The following is a 16,621-nucleotide window of genomic DNA, read 5'->3' as shown; positions in this document are numbered from 1 at the left end:
TCCGTCAAGGATTTTTAATTTGTTGTGGTTTTTTAATTTGTTCCTTTTTTTAAATTTGTTGTGGATTTTCAATTTGTTGTGGATTTTTAATTTGTTGCCGTTTTTTAATTTGTTGCCGTTTTTTAATTTGTTGCCGTTTTTTAATTTGTTGCTGTTTTTTAATTTGTTGCGCTTTGCACTTCCCAGCCACCGTAAAAAAGAGAGCATTCTGCCTTTTTGTTGTGAATGCAGACCAGAGAAGACACTACACAGAGGTCACATATGTATGGCTGGAAGGGTAAGATGGCGCTGGAGTGCTGGCCGCCTTTAACCCAATTTCCTTCTGGACCAATAAAGGTCATCAGTCAATCAGTCAAAAGTGCAGGGGACACAGGTAAAGCACAATAACTATAATGAGGGCTAGAATACAAACAACTTTAACTGAGAGCAGAACCCAGATGACTAAAACTAAGAAGGCCTAAGAATTTAAATACTTAACAGAGAGAGAAAACTAGGGATATCATGAACAAAGGACCAAACACTGAGGCTAATTACTAAGCTGACAGAAAATGATGAGGGACAAAGCACAGGGACCAGACCTGAAGTCTGTGGAACCAGCTTCCACTTTGGTTTCAGGAGACAGACGCCCTCAGAGTTTTACCTTTAGGCTTTTTCCTTTTTGCTAAAGCATATAGTTTGGGCTGGATCAGTATTTATGCTGAAATAGATCGAAGCTGCTGGATTCTCATGATGGACTGAAAGTTTCTTCTTCAGTCATGATGGGCATTACAACAGTACTTTTTTAGCAAACATACTAAAGGTCTGGCCATGGTAAACTTTGTAGTTATGCCATAAAGTGACAAGCTGAGAGATAACTCACCAGATAAATGACATCCACAGACCCCGGAGACTCTCCCACTATAGTGTAGTTGACTGATACGTCTTCTTCTGCATCACAGGGAAGTGATTTATCCTTCTTCTGTACCTCTAGAGAGCTGATTGTTTTAATATCAGGAGAAGACGGCTGGGACATGGATAATGTGTGAAATCCCCTGTCATAGTATGCAGTTTTGTATTGTTGGTTGCCCACTGTTGGTGTCAGGCTTGCCTAGTTGGGGATAGGAAACAAAAATTTAAAAACTTGATCTACAAATAACATTGGTCAACGAGGCTTTATAAGCAAGGCAAAGGTGGAGGAAGCTGAGTCATAAACTGTTTCAGGATTGCAGCTTACTACTGTGGGAGGTATTTGGACATGTGCAGCCTATCAGAAACCAATTGTGGCTTCATGCTGCTGTCATGGCTGCATTAAATTACACATTGTTTCCGTGTGTCAGCTCACATGGAGTTGGATATCCTGGTCAAAGTTATCAGTGCTGAAAGAAAATGAGGCCACACCGTTGCTGTCAGTTGTCAGATTTTGTAGTGAGCGTGGTTGCCATATTCGTCCCGTGAACAGGTAGACCGGTGCGTCACAAACTGGTGTATTATTGTGGTACACTGCTCTGACCTGTTGAAACACACAATGCTCTATCAATGGAAAATACAAACAATTTAAATGTGCTTTGTACGACAAACTGAGCTGAAAACAACATGTTAGGCTTACTTTTCCTTCCACATTAGATCCCCGTTCCCAAACCTTGGGCATGTTAATGAAAGACACTTTTCCAAGGACGTAAGAAATAGTGACTCTCTTCTCTTGAGGGAGTGAAACACCTGAATGTAAAAACGTTCATGTTACAATCCTGTGAATGCCTTTTTGGTTAAATACACATCGATGTGTCATTTTAAAGGAATAACACAACTTGCCTGTTCCCTCTTCTTCCACTTTGGCCCTGATATCCAGAAAATCATGAAGCATCCTTTGGTCCATTTTAGTAAAAATTGACATGTTGAAGGAAAAAGTTGTACAGCCAGTCTTGTCTGCCTGGAAAGAACAATAAAGAAAGAAAATCACTGATACAAGAATAAACCAAAATTAGAATCAAATCTCATTCACAGTCGAATCTATAAAATATATTAAATGTTCAAACTATGATATTTTATAGAGTCATGAAAAACTTGAGCTCATTTAGAATTTGATGAATTCTACGTGCATGAAAGCTGGTGCAACAACGGGACCAGAGGAGAACGCTCTACAGGGTGGGCCATTTCTATGGATACACCGTAATAACATGGGAATGGTTGGTGATATTAAAGTCCTGTTTGTGGCACATTAGTATATGTGAGGGGGCAAACTCCTCAAGATGGGCGGTGACCATGGTGGCCATGTAGAAGTCGGCCATCTTGGATAGTCAAAGGAGCTTGCAAAGATCTTGGATACAACTTTTGTTTTTTCATTAGGGAGAGGGCCATGTGACACATGAAACTTATTGGTAATGTCACAAGAACAACAATGGTGTGCTTGGTTTCAACGTAACTTTATACATAAAAACATTTGTTTATAAAATAATAGAATATCATTTTATATTTATATTTCAATATCACAGTAATCTTCCAATTTAGAACTACAAGTTAAAAAAGAACTAACATAAATAAAATACACTTCTCCTAAATACTTCTAATTTATTTTCCCAAACCACACGGAGCTGCACTATAAGGACTAAAGACCCCGTATGCGGCCCCGGAGCCCGACACGGAACCAATGTATCAGCCAGAGGTCCCTTTACTATGGTTCGGAGCCGCTGACCTGTTTTATATACGCACGAAATAGTTTTCTATACGAGGTCGCTGCAAAAAGTGCAGCCTTACCTAATGTCCACCTACTGTTACTCATTTATATTAAGATCTAAAAATCTAGTTGGTGTTGGTGTGGAGAGTAACCTTCAGTAATCACACAGCAATAGTTCATTCATGTAGTTGTAAAAAGCAGGATAATATATTAAGTAATCCAAAGTATTCAGAATATGTTACTCTCATTGAGTAACGTAACGGAATACGTTACAAAATACATTTCGGGCATGTAATCTGTAGTTGAATACATTTTAAAAGTAACCTTCCCAACACTGGGCACATTGTTAAGCAGCCTGTAGCTAAAACACATCCTTTATTCCCATTTTGTCCTTTGAATCTAAAACAAACGCCAACAACAACAAATCATGAAAGCTTGCCGGAGCGAGTGCAGGCTGCATTTCCATTTGTGTTCGCATGTTTCATTAAACCACTGTAGCTATTTTCCATGTACATGCAACATATAAACAAATGAGGAGTGGCTCGATATTTTTTTAACTGTACCGCATCATGATGCCATAATGTGGCTTGACAACTACTAAAATACTGTATATATAGCTGTATGTACCAGTAACTTAGTAAATCAGTCAAAATTGTTAAAACTTTTAACAGAAGCTGAATCTTTTGATATCATCCTATTATATTGTCAGCAATGTTCCCTCTAAGCTGTTGCGCAATTGCGTACTGCTGGCACGGTCTCTGCGCACAGAAAATCTGAGTTGCGCACAAAGAAAACATCTAACCTGAATTGAAATTAAAATTAAAACTTCAACAATTCTGTTCTGCAGTGTCAGTCAGTGACTGGCTCTCGTATGGGATCAGAACGATGCCACCTTATCCCATAATCCAGCCAATGATGTGATATTAAAAGGATCCTCTGTGCCTTTTAAAAGTATGGTCATTTAAAAAATACTTAAATATACTTTTAGCAATGAAAAGGGAAAGCCCTGTTTGAAAATACACGAGCCAAAATGTGCACAAAAGTTACAGTGCACAGAGAGTGGTATAGCATCTGCAGACATATCCGAGTCTGGTCCGTAGTGGAGAAGAGCTAGCTGAGCACTGCTCCAACTTGGTTCTTTACTTCACCTGTGGCCAAGAGCTACAAAAATAAGATTAGATAACATATATGTGGCAGAAATGAGCTTCCTGAAAAGAGTATAGGCTCGCTCTTAAGCCTCGATAATAATCTGTTGAGGACACAAACACAGACAGCTGGTGATACCAAGAAACCAAATAGTCATTCCTGTTATACTCATCTGAAGTTCGCTAGAAATTCATACGCAGCTAATCAACGTGGTTGATGACAGCGTCCTTATGTGCCCACACCGGTGTTTTAGCAAAGCGGCTGATGTGGAGTGAAGCCACGTTAATGACAACGTGTCCAACCATTGGAGACGTGAGCAGGACAGACGGAACAGCTGACGGACAAAGTTTGGACTTTATACCAGTTTTTAAACTGTGTTGATCGGCCGCGTAAAACCAGAGTTATGATAAAATATCTGCAATGTTTGGTTTTCTTCTGAATACTGTCGTTGTTTATATTTACTGCAGGAAGAAACGTTTTATAAGAAGAAAGGCTTGAAAGCACTCTTCGCCTGTGAAAAACAAACCCCCCCACCCTTTCCTATTGGTCGAAAAATGTACCATGTCGACCAATCAAAAAATGATATGGCAAGTTGTTAAGAAACGGGGGAAGTTTTAGGAGTGACGGCGGAGATTTGAGATGTGAGAGATTTGCGACGTTTAGCGCATCTTGTGTAGTCAGTGTGTAGTAGGTGTGTAGTCAGTGTGTAGTTTGAGTGTGTAGTCAGTGTGTAGTCAGTGTGTAGTAGGTGTGTAGTCAGTGTGTAGTTTGAGTGTGTAGTCAGTGTGTAGTCAGTGTGTAGTCAGTGTGTAGTCAGTGTGTAGTCAGTGTGTAGTGTTGTTGTTGTGTGTCAGAACAATGAGGCGACTGCTGAGTGTTACAGGTGTTACAGCAGTGATACATCTGCTGCTGTCAGGCCTGCAGGTATCAGGCTGTTGTTCTCCTTCATCTCATAGTGGACAGGAATTATTTTTTGCAGCGGCACAAATAATTTGTGTGGCATCAGATTTGATGCAGAACAGCTGATTGTTCTGTAAATAGTTTGAAATGTTCGTGTAAAAAAAACAGCTTGGCTGCATTTTTAGGTAAACAGCTGCAAAAAATGTTGTTTATCAAAACTCAGTTACTTTTTTGAAGAAGTAACTATATAATTAACTGCCTAGCATTGGTCATTATTTACTGTATTTGCAGACAGAGTTACAGACTCTCTCCCAGACCACAGACTCAGAATACAAGTCAGAGCTTTATTTAAAGAAAGTTGTGTTTTCAAAATTGGAGTTCAAGTTATTTTTCCTTCCAACAGTGTTAACATGCTGCACAGGCCAATGACTACATTTTTGTTTTACATTTTCATTGTAAGTGGGCTGAAGCAGTTGATTAAAAGTCGTGTAACATAAATGTAAAAGCTGTAATTTGATTATTTTAATGACCACAGTGCACACGTCTGCTCACAGTGGTCCAAGGGATACTCAGGGAGTTTGTGTGTTCAGACACATGAAAATTAGAGGGGACATGTACGTGTATATTCATTCAGTTTGTTTAGGTGTCCCAGTCAGATCAGAGTATTTTTGAAGTTCTTAGATTTCCCACAGAAGTTGTATTCTTTTGTGTGACAGACAAAATGAGACACACCACTTGCTTTAGCCCTACCAGTAAAGCTAATCATCTAGCAGATATTAGAAACACCAACACAACCTATGCAGCCTTTTAGGCACAACAATAACCACTTCACTCCTTTGGAGCTGACACGTCCGTCCAAGAACGATGAGATATCACTAACAATTCAAATGCGTGGATGAAAGTATGAGACGATGAAATGTAGTGAAAAAAAGTAAAGAGGACACACGGCGCCAGTTCAGCTGGGTAGAGCAGGCAACCCGTTTGCTGTAATGCTAATGCAGGGGCCTGAATGTACCCAAAGTATCAGGGAAAAAAGAGAAATGAAGCCATAACTGTACCTGCTTTGTCTCTGTGTGGCAGGGCGCACTTATCTGCAATAGGGCCAAATCATCCTCACTGTGCACCGATATACCAAAACCTCTATACACATTAATAGGTCTGCACACATTGACTGTAACACGTCCTGGTACAGGCTGTCCATACGTGTACCTGTTTAAGAAAAAGAAGTAAACATTATGAGTGATTTGCTCTCCAAACTCCAGATTTTACAACACATAGTTTGTCCTGAAAGAACTTTTCCTTACTTTGCACACACTTTAGCTTCAATGTCTTCCTGCCCAATACTCACTTCTTCAGATATATTTACTGTCACATCAAATTTGGGTAAAACTGGGGGAAATATGAATGTCAGCATTTGCACTCCATTACAACAAAGAATTTAAGAATAAATAAGACTGACTTACCATATTTCTCCACTTTGAAGTTGTGAGATATTTTCCTCTCACCCATTGACACAATGATCTGGTACGGTCCCTCAGGGGCCTCAGCATCCAAGGAGTAAGAAAGCTGCAGTATTCTGCTATTGGATGTTTCATTTAGCCACTGTCCAATCCTGTTACTGTGAGGATCCTGTTAAATCAAGTGGCAGTGACAGCTACTACACAGGTGTAAGTACAGTACCAACTAGATTCTTTATTTTCCTTTTCAACAACATTAGAGCTAAAACTGGACAATATAAATTTAGGGGGACATAAAGATGTCCTGTCTTCATCTGTAGCCAGCTTTGTCCCCTTCTAGATGTGAAGCACTTGTTTAAAAATGTTTAAAAAATTAAGTGATATAAAGAAACCTAAGCTGTAATGACAGGGAAGCTGTGGCTGTGTTTGTGGAGTAATTAAAGCAAAATTATTAATTTGATTTAATCACTGTCATTTTATTTTCACATGTGGGGCATCAAGTGACAGAACAGACCCCTGCACGGTGTGTATTACATACATGCAACCCACTTTGTCCAGTTTTTAAAGCTTGCACTGTCAGTAACTTGGAGTAATACTGCAGAAGCAGTGTGTATGCAAGCAGTGAGCAGGGAACCTTCAAGTCTGTCTGACTGCATGTGTTCAGTGTTGTGTTGATGCATTTGCAAGAGAAGGAAAAGCCTTTTCTAGAGGCGCCCTCTTACCTGAAGTTCAATGACATCATACTGAAAGAAAAAGGAAGAAAGACAGGTGGAGTTAAGAAACTGTTGTGTAAATCACTGCATCCAAATTGCAAACAGCATTATTAATAATACTGTTCAAAAACTCACCAGCTGATTGGCAGGTCGCATTTTATTATCCATCGCAACGACTCTGAAATTCACTTTGAGAAGAATTGAGAGGTTACCTCTGTTTCTCTCTTTGTACTTTAAAACAAAGTCACTGCAACTTATCAAACATGGATCTGATTGGTTACCCTGCACAGCAAGCCTAGACAGATCTCAGATAATGGACTGACACGTATGAGACATATGTATAGAATTTATTGAAATTGAACTGATATTGCTAATTTATATTTTAATTAATGACACATTTAATTTATTATTTAATTATGTATTTAATACATTTTGGCACCCGAGGCCCTCCATATTCTTCCCTCACGATTTTTTTTCTTTCTGCTTTCTGCAGATCCTGCTCAGCACCGCTCCTACATCGGTGGGGGAGAGAGTCAGAGGTTGGTGGTCTGGCGTCATGTCTGCTTTGGTTGTGGTTGTGGGGTTCCCTCGCTCAAAACGAGCATAAAAGTTGTTGAGCTCGTTTAGGAAGGGGACATCAGAGGATGCGGGGGAGGGTTTGGTGGTCCTGTAGTCTGTAATGGTCTGGAGTCCTTGCCACATGCGTCGGGGGTTGGAGTTGGAGAAGTGTTCTTCTACTTTCTTTTTGTAATGGTGTTTGGCTTTTTTGATGCCCTTCTTTAGATTAGCCCTGGCTGTGCTGTAGGCGTGTGCATCTCCTGACCTAAAGGCGGTGTTGCGGGCCTTCAGGAGGAGACGACCATCCCGGTTCATCCAAGGCTTCTGGTTGGAGTACATGGTGATCCGTTTCTGGGTGGTGACACTGTGGTTTCGGAGATGTAATCCAGTACATATGAGGCGTACTGGTCCAGGTCTGTGTGGGTGAACATATTCCAGTCTGTGTTTTTAAATCTGTCCTGGAGCACTGCGTCTGTCCTTTCTGGCCACACTTTAATTGTCCTCACAGCAGGTTTCACACGTTGGATGAGTGGTGAATACCGAGGTGTGAGGAACAGGGAGAGATGGTCCGATTGTCCAATGTGGGGGAGGGGTGTGGCTTTGTAGGCTCCAGCCAGGTTGGAATACACATGGTCTAAAGTCTTGTCTCCTCTGGTGTGGCAGGAGACATGTTGGTGGAATCTGGGGAGGACTGTCTTTAAGTTGGTGTGGTTGAAGTTGCCAGCAACAATAAAAGCAGCCTCGGGGTGTTTATTCTGGTGTTTGTTAATGGCTGCAGAAAGTTACGCCTACAGGGAGGAGGTGGCTTGTCTGGCTGAGTGGTGCGACAGAGACAACCTGCTGCTTAACACAGAGAAGACCAAGGAGCTCATCTTGGACTACAGGAGGAATGCTGACCCACATCCACCCATCCACATTAAGGGGACGGCTGTGGAGCGTGTGAGCAGCTTCAAGTTCCTGGGAGTCCACATCTCCGAGGATCTCACCTGGACGACCAACTGCTCCAAGCTGGTCAAGAAGGCTCACCAGCGCCTCTTCTTCTTGAGGACTCTGAGGAAGAACCACCTGTCCTCAGACATCCTGGTGAACTTCTATCGCTGCACCATCGAGAGCATCCTGACCAACTGTATAACAGTCTGGTACGAGAACTGCTCTGCCTCGGACCGGAAGGCGTTGCAGAGGGTCGTGAAAACTGCCCAGCGCATCGCCGGAGCACCACTTCCTGCCATAAAAGACATCTACAGGAAGCGGTGTCTGAAAAGGGCTGGGAAAATCATCAAAGACCCCAGTCACCCATCACATGGACTCTTCACCCTCCTGCCCTCTGGGAGGCGCCACAGGAGCCTCCGGACTAAGACCACCAGGTACCGGAACAGCTTCTTCCCCACAGCTGTCAGACTCCTGAACTCTGCCTCCTGACATCTGACCCACGTTAAACTCATGGACTGAACATACACACCCCCACAATGGACAACTGTACCCTCAAACACACAATAATAACATGGACTGAACCACCACTCACAACCACCAGCACTTTATCTAGCCTCTGTAGAAACTATCTACACCCTCACTTATCTTAACTGCACTACTGTATAGCTCTGTGTAAATAATCATTCTGTACATTCAATAATCTTTAATCCTACAACTGTTTACAACTTGCATAGTTCCCATTTCTGTATAGCTGTATATCTCAGATTTCTGTAAAGTTATTTATTTCATATTCTGTATAGTTTTTCATATTTATATCCTGTTCATAGCCTGTACATAGCTTGTACTCACTACAGCCTGTACATACTTATAGTTATAGAATATTCACAACATACTTCATACCGTGTACATTATAACATAATAGACCCATTTCTGTAATATACTTACATATCTATACTATTGCTAATATATATTGTAATATATCTATATCACTAAAGCACTTCTGGATGGATGCAAACTGCATTTCGTTGCCCTGTACCTGTGCATGTCCAATGACAATAAAGTTGAATTCTATTCTATTCTATTTTTGTACTTTGAATTCCAAAGCCATGTTTAAACATATTTATTTTATTGTGAAGTTTTAAAAATTAAAACCGTTAAACTTTCACATAAAAAGAATTTGACTCTGAAATAAACTAAGAGGCATTACTCAGACATGATTCATTTTGTGCTGTCTGTCCCCGATTACAAAGTTAAGCTGAATTACTGTCTAATTCTCCATCACAGCAGCAGGTCTCAAAATGGAAAATATAATATGGCCTTTGCCCTTTGGGGGAAGTTGTGCACTCTGAGTATTCTGCATGTTTTATTTCTCATCACTGGGAAATAACTGCATACCATTCGCTGTCAGTAGCTGTCTTTTGCAATGTGAAGTTCGTCATTAGTGTGAGCTCAAATATGAAACTTGTGGGATTTTTTTTTCCTTTTGTTGTTTTTTTAAAATACCATATTTTTCTGACGATAAGGCGCACTGACGATGAACGCGTCTGAAACGGGTCTGTTTTTATACATAAGGCGTACTGGAATATAGGGCGCATAAAACGCCTTATAATTTATGCTATGTAACTTTGCACTGTCCACTTTCTGCTGTAACCAAACAAATTTCTGACGTGTGGGACTAATAAAGGTTATCTTATCTTATAATAATGACTAACCTGGTATTGTGGATGGATTATCTCATTTGTTCTCCTGACTGAAGTTTGGTCCATTTAAAGCATCTTTCCGTGTGATTGCATTCATCAAAAACCATCGGGACCGTTTATCGAATGGAAAAAATTTAGCGTTCATCCTCCAGCTTCACTGTGTTTATGGTATGCTAACATAGCTGTGTCGCTAGTGATAACGTAGCACATCATTACATACCAGCTAGCCCAACTTCGGTAATGTTGGAAGTGATAGCAGAGCTTTATGTTTTATTTCTATCCAGAAATCTCTCAGTCACAACATGCTATATTAGGTAGCTAGCAAAACCAGCGAGCTAACTTCCTGCTAACTTCTAACTCTGTTAAATTTAATAAATTATGTTTGCATGGATGCCTGGATGTTAAACTTAATTGTTACACCTGGTAAAGCAGCAAGGCTGATCATTTTATTAAAGATGAAAGAATTTAGACAGTTTTTAACTCTCAGTGATGCTGCAGTGTTCGTTTGACTTTAGGACTTGAACATACGGCATTTAGGACCCAGGCTTCTGACTCTTCTAGCCGTAATGCTCTGACAATCCATCAAGCTGTGCGGCTTCATACCTTACAAAAGGCGGATCAATTTTTGAGAAAAAGAAAGGATTAAGTGCGCATTATAGTCTGGAAAATGCGGTAGTTATGTTCAAAGATGGAGTTGGATTTCAAACTTCGAATAAACATCTCGGTCGATCGACCGTATTAAATATTAAATTAAATATCTTGAAAAAAATTTGCTATTTGAAGCAAACATTTCACATCAATCATTGCATGTGTGTCCAAATTTTGGACAATAAAACTTGTTACACAAATTGGAGATGGTGGAGCAGCTGGCTCATGATGTTGGAATTTGAATGAACTACATGTCTTATATAACATAACATCACATTGTTACCTTTTTGTCCAGGGAGGTAGATGGGTTTGTCTGTTTGGATGAATGTGACGGGATCAGACGCTCGGATCATCACTTTTCTGACTTGTTTGGAGTAAAATGTGTCTCCTCGTACCTCCACCTGAAAATGTTGCACCTCCTTTTGTACCAAAGGAGCCTGAGACAGTGGGATATTTAGATAGTCATTAAAGCCAATAATGCTTACGATAACAACTAACAAACACACTTTGTGTGTGAAAGTGCTGGTTGCCAACCTCAAACTGAACACAGGTTTGAAAGGCCTCATTTGACGTATGTGTGAATAAGGTTGTGTTCTTCTCTCGGGACATCAAAGTGACAGTCATGACCAGAGTCCCACAGGGCTGTCGGAGAGTTGCACAGAATTTGGCCTCAGCTCCAGCTTCAATAACTGCAGGAATGGCCACCAGGTACTGGCTGCATACAGCATCACACATACAGCAGTTACTGCAGTGAACAACTCACACAGACAAAAACACGCTGAAGACAAACTCACGGTTCAGCCACCGCTTGATCCACATGCATCCAGCTCAGGAGGACACACAGAGTGCAGCTCAGGATCCAGAGACGGTCCATGACTGGTTGTGATCGTTCTCAGTGTCAGCTTCGGCTAAATATCGGCTGATCGTCCCCACCCACATACACTGTAACAGCCACGTGTTTGAAACGCACTCATGTACTCTGATCTCCACAAAGTCAATCACTTACACATTTACAAAATACCAATCCTGCTTTCAGCAGTGAACACTAAACTATAGACAACAGTAAAGTTTGTCATTCAGTGTAAAACATTACAGTAACATACAGTGCTCCGAGGTGATGTTTCTAAATCAGCAGTATGTGTCCATGTTTGTCTTAACACCAGTGCTGGGATACACCCCTGTAGTGTGTAACTACTGACATTTTCTAAAATCACTGGGAGCTACAGTAGGTGTAACTCCCTGTAGCCAGCGTGGGATGTCTGACTGCCATGTTTTTGACCTTATTTTTCGGGAAAGACTAAACAAACGTTTGTGGGGTGATAACAGGCTCAAACACAACGGATGGATTCATCAGTGATGTCACAGACTGCTATATTTGCTTAAAAGACAAAAATCACAATGTTTCTGTCCAAATTAAAAATGAAACATGTTAAACAGCTTTTGTTGCACTTTAGTAAACAACACAGATCAAACTTCAGCCCACTGAAATAACTGCAGTGACAGTCACACTGCTGAGTGTGGAGGGATTTCTGGTCTGGTTTTTAAACTGTAACATTGCTGAGAATGAGTCATTATCTCTGACCCTCTGGACCCAGCAGTATTACCCCATGTTATTCTATTTGCCTTGTTTGATTTGCCTTTACGGGAAAAGGGTTTTTGTTTGTTCTGTCTCACTAAGGGGCTGTGGGGGGGGGGGGGGGGGGGGGCATGCTTTACACACATACAGATGTGTTAATCCATAAATGTTAATACAGTTTGTTAATACTTGTTAACAAATGCAGAAAATAGAGTCTTCTCCCACCCCCATTCTCTGCGGCCTGCTGGAGCGGGAGGGCTAGGAGGAGTTGGCCGTCCGACTGCGGTCTGGAGTGTGGGGCCTCCCTGCTGCTGCGGAGTCGGGGCGGTCTGCTTCTCCCCACCGCAGGGAAAAGGGTAACACCACCTGGGTCTGGGTGCAGTTCCCCCCTCCAGGGGCAAGGGTACCTAGACCCGGTTTGTAGAGTACGCTTGGGGAGTGTGATTGTGTGTACAGCGTCTCTTTATGTCTGTCTCCACGTTGGTTGAGTGTGGAGTGAGTGCACATGAGAGCATGAGGGGGGGAATGGATGTTTGTGTCTGTGTGTGACTGTATGTCTGTGTCTATATGTCAGGTTGGGTATCAGACACCACCTCTCTGGGGACACCTCATGCCCTCCAAGGTTTGGAGGCCTATCTCCACCCACCACCACTTCCCCTGCCGGTGGCGGACTCCCTCAGGTGTCGGTGCGTTGGTGGTTCTTTGTGTCTGGGGGTGGGCGTCCACGTACACACCGGCTCACTCCTTGGCGGCCGCTTATCGGGGCCTGGAACCTGGGGCTCGCTCGGACCACCTCGGAGGTGGGGTGCCCCCGGCCTCTCGGCCTGGGGCTCGGTCACTCAGGCACAGCTGGCTGCCGGCGGAGCTCACGGGCGCGTCACTGCAACTCCCCCTGGCTTCTGCTCCGCGGCTGCTGAGTGAACCCTCATCTGGGACTCTCCTCAGCTCTTGCTGGGACAGTGGCGCGGCTGCCCCTCTGTTGGTCTTCCATGGTCTCTTGTGTTCTGGGGGCCTCTGGATGTCTGGAGTTTTGATCTCCTCCATACCTGCTTCATACCCTGGAGGACGGGGCTGTGGCCCCCCCCCCACACTCCCTAGCAGATCGTTACATGGAGAAACCTTTGGAATACAAGCGCGCTGATCCACACAGGTATGCACACGGGTGTTCACTGCTCGTAGACTTAAATTACACCTTTCTTGGCTACTACTTCAAAGCACATCTGTCCTGCGTGCTGCACAACAACATTGAATATTTAGTATTTACTGCTGTTTACACTTAGCTAGATTAATGCGATGGTGTTGTGTTTAGTATGTTGCTTTGTTTTCTTTGTTTTTTTGCTTGTCTTCTATTCTTCTCTCAACAGGTGATCCAGGAGATTTTTATTTTTTTTCTCCCCCCCTTTCTCACTGTCCCTCTCCCCTTCTGTTTTTCCTTTCCTTCCTCTTTCTTTCTCCCTTTCCTATCCCTCACTGATGTCTGTCCCGTCTGTAACATCTGAAAATAAAATATAATAAATAATAAAAACAAAGATCGACCAAATGGACCAATACGGCAATGCCACGATGATCCATTTGGCAAAGTAAATCCATTGGGTATCCTTGTTGGTCTTCAGACAACAATTCTGACGGCTAAAGAACCAAATGGGACAGGCAAAAGGAAAAAAAACAAAAAAACAAATGCAGAAAATAAAGTTTGTTCAAAAACAGTTAACAGCACTGAACCCATGAAAGACTGAAGTATTACTGTGTTACCTCACTTATATGAGGAGCTGGAGCATTTCTTAGGCACAAATGCATAACCTTGTATGAGTGACTCTGGATTAAAACAATGACATACTTAGGTGCAGAGATAGGCAGTAACGTGTTACAAGTAATCTGATTACTGTTACTTTCCTATGCTGCGTTACTGCATTACTAAACCGTGTTTGTTTTTGAGAGTGTCTCATGACAATGACGTACAAGTTTGACGTCCATGGTAACAGACATGTGCAGATCAACAATGGATAATATATCGAGTGTGGGAGAGAGTAGGACCCAGCGTTTAGAGATTGGAAGTACTCACATTACTTTGAGTTTGATTCTATAAAAATTGACAAAAACATTAGAGTCCACTGTACACTCAAGAAAACTTCTTTCTACAGCGAAAAAGTAAACTTCAATCTGAGCGAGCACTGAGCACGCTGCCACAGGAATGTGACATTCACAGAGAAACCCCCGGATCCTCCCACTGACATGACTGCAACACTGGGCAAACCACCACCGGCCCCACTGCTGCTAAACAGGTGAAAATACATTTAAGCACATTAATTAATGCATCCATTTGAAAAAGTGAGTGTAGTAGTCAAAGACAGCTGCATATACTTTAATTTTGGCTTGATGCAATGTGCATAAAGTCAAAAGATTTAAACTAATAGAACAAGTTTTAAAAAGAGACTTTTTCATTTGATTACATTTTATACGATGGATTATGCAGAATCGCTAATTACTAGAGATGGCACGATACCACTTTTTTATGTCCGATACCGATATCATAAATTTGGATATCTGCCGATACCGATATGAATCCGATATAGTGTTTTTTAATCAACAAAACTGTTTTTTAAATATCTTGCTGCATTTTGTATAAGTTCATACTCAAGTTTAAAACAACAACTACACTAAAGCTATTCTGTTATACCTGTATGCAAAAAAAAATATTTCATAGTTCAGCAATACTGATCAATCTAATAAACTGTAAACCTGCACCATCCTCCCTATTCTGGTATTTTAAAGAGTAGTATTTTAAAGAGTACTTAGCGTAAATATTAAGCAACCTAACTAATAGGGTTCCAACTCCCAGCAACAACAAAAATAAATAAATAAAAAGTAGGGAACCACCCCTCACGCTCCACCTCATGATGCTTAATCGACGTAATCAACCTTAATTTGATGCAGTGTGAAAAAAAATGCACAGAAATCAATTATTTTTCAAGAAATATTAAATAGATTCAACATCTTTCTTCAACAAAATTGCAGACTGCACAGATGGTACCTTCCCAAAGGAAAAAGTACTATAGCTTACTAGGGTATATATATTAGACTTAATAGTTACTATATACAGTAATGGACTTCGATACATTTTACATCAGATTAAAACTTTGGGCGTAAGATTCAGATAATTATTTAATAACAGCCAGACATTTTAAATGAGAATAAGAAAGAAAAGTATGTCTTTGTGCCCCCTTTTCCCTGTTAATGCCCTATCGGCCCCCCTGGCTAAACTTTGCTAGATCCGCCCCTGCACAGTTACCAGCGTCAGCTACGTAGAAAAAGATCCTGGTGTAGAAAGTAATATTAAATAAATTCTAACAACAGCTTATCAAGCTTAAACGTGCTGCTGTTGTTCAGCCGCTGGTTTCCTCTTTCTGGTGCAAAGTGGGCCAAAAACAAACAAGAGAGACGGACTCTGTCACAATACGGCTGTTTGCAGGCAAGAGTAGGACCCAAACGCAAACTCACAGAGTCAAAAGGTAAACTCAAAAAACACAGCTTTATTGCTGGCGTGAAGTGGGACACGAAAAACAATACAAAATAAACTAAACTGGGAAAACTAAAGCACAAGGAGCCTCAGGGAAAAATCAGAAATATGAGATCAGGGCTACTTAGAAAACCAGGAAACGGGTCACTGGGCCAACTAAGAGGACTACCTGCATAGGTGGACAAAGAAACAGTGTTCTGGAATATTCCGCCCATGTGGTGGTGATAACTCTTAAATAGATAAAAAGAAAACCAAACATATCATGGAATATTTGCCTTGTGGCTGGAGTTACTCACAATGTGTGTTCGTGAATATGAATCTTTTACACAGAGAAGCATGTGTGAGGGGTGGAAACAGTAAAAAACACTGTTTAATTTTAGTAGACTGGAATGATTGGGCTGTGTGACGAGTGCAACTCATAGCCACATTAAGCGAGACTACGTGCATCATGGTGAATGCTTTGTGTGTGTGACTGTATTTGTATGTATGAACAGGCAACATGCATTTATACCAAAAATTAGTGTAGGGCACAAATTAGTTTAAAATGGCAGACATTCAGATTAAAAGGCCCCCTTGTGGGAGAAATGCATGCCTGCCCAGTAAAGGAGCAGCAGTACTTTAAGCTGATTATAGTGCCCCATTAAACAACATGAATCAGGATTTGAACATTCTTGCCAAACAACTGTGGAGTGTCTAAAATGGCAGTGCTGGCATTATCATCTGTTTTTAATGAGCTTATTCCAGAATAATGGACTTACTCTCACACAGAAGGCTGTATTTGTCATGGCTCGGCTGTGTGGCAGGCAGGATGAGGACCCAACCGCAA

At 41.5% G+C, this 16,621-nt stretch overlaps 2 protein-coding genes across 4 annotated transcripts in view; one reads left to right on the top strand and one right to left on the bottom strand.

The window, feature by feature from the left end:
- The window catches only part of LOC113019648 (alpha-2-macroglobulin-like), a 44,268-nt gene extending 32,624 nt beyond the window's left edge, over positions 1-11,644 (bottom strand). Inside the window, exons 1-12 of the mRNA XM_080299513.1 lie at positions 11,497-11,644; positions 11,237-11,417; positions 10,986-11,139; positions 7,002-7,054; positions 6,876-6,896; positions 6,160-6,325; positions 6,001-6,085; positions 5,755-5,905; positions 1,789-1,906; positions 1,586-1,695; positions 1,322-1,489; positions 860-1,087 (exon numbers count right to left, since the gene is read on the bottom strand). Coding sequence (XP_080155639.1) covers positions 860-1,087; positions 1,322-1,489; positions 1,586-1,695; positions 1,789-1,906; positions 5,755-5,905; positions 6,001-6,085; positions 6,160-6,325; positions 6,876-6,896; positions 7,002-7,054; positions 10,986-11,139; positions 11,237-11,417; positions 11,497-11,576 — 1,515 coding nt within the window. The 5' untranslated portion in view covers positions 11,577-11,644. The remainder of the gene's footprint in view (positions 1-859; positions 1,088-1,321; positions 1,490-1,585; positions 1,696-1,788; positions 1,907-5,754; positions 5,906-6,000; positions 6,086-6,159; positions 6,326-6,875; positions 6,897-7,001; positions 7,055-10,985; positions 11,140-11,236; positions 11,418-11,496) is intronic.
- Positions 1-16,621, top strand: part of LOC113019768 (uncharacterized) — a 46,527-nt gene that overhangs the window by 15,458 nt on the left and 14,448 nt on the right. Inside the window, exons 1-3 of one of the 3 annotated variants that reach the window (XR_013906763.1) lie at positions 12,405-12,634; positions 12,853-13,428; positions 14,420-14,560. Coding sequence is in view for 2 of the 3 variants with exons in the window: in XM_080299516.1 (XP_080155642.1) it covers positions 14,511-14,560 (50 nt within the window). In the remaining variant the exon portion in view is untranslated. Of the gene's footprint in view, positions 1-12,404; positions 12,635-12,852; positions 13,429-14,419; positions 14,561-16,621 lie in introns of those variants that run through there. The other 2 variants (XM_080299517.1, XM_080299516.1) reach the window with 2 other exon arrangements.

Source organism: Astatotilapia calliptera, chromosome 3 (assembly GCF_964374335.1).
Source record: "Astatotilapia calliptera chromosome 3, fAstCal68.1, whole genome shotgun sequence".
In the NCBI taxonomy this organism is placed as follows: Eukaryota; Metazoa; Chordata; class Actinopteri; order Cichliformes; family Cichlidae; genus Astatotilapia; species Astatotilapia calliptera.
This window is presented reverse-complemented; position numbering and strand designations above follow the sequence as displayed.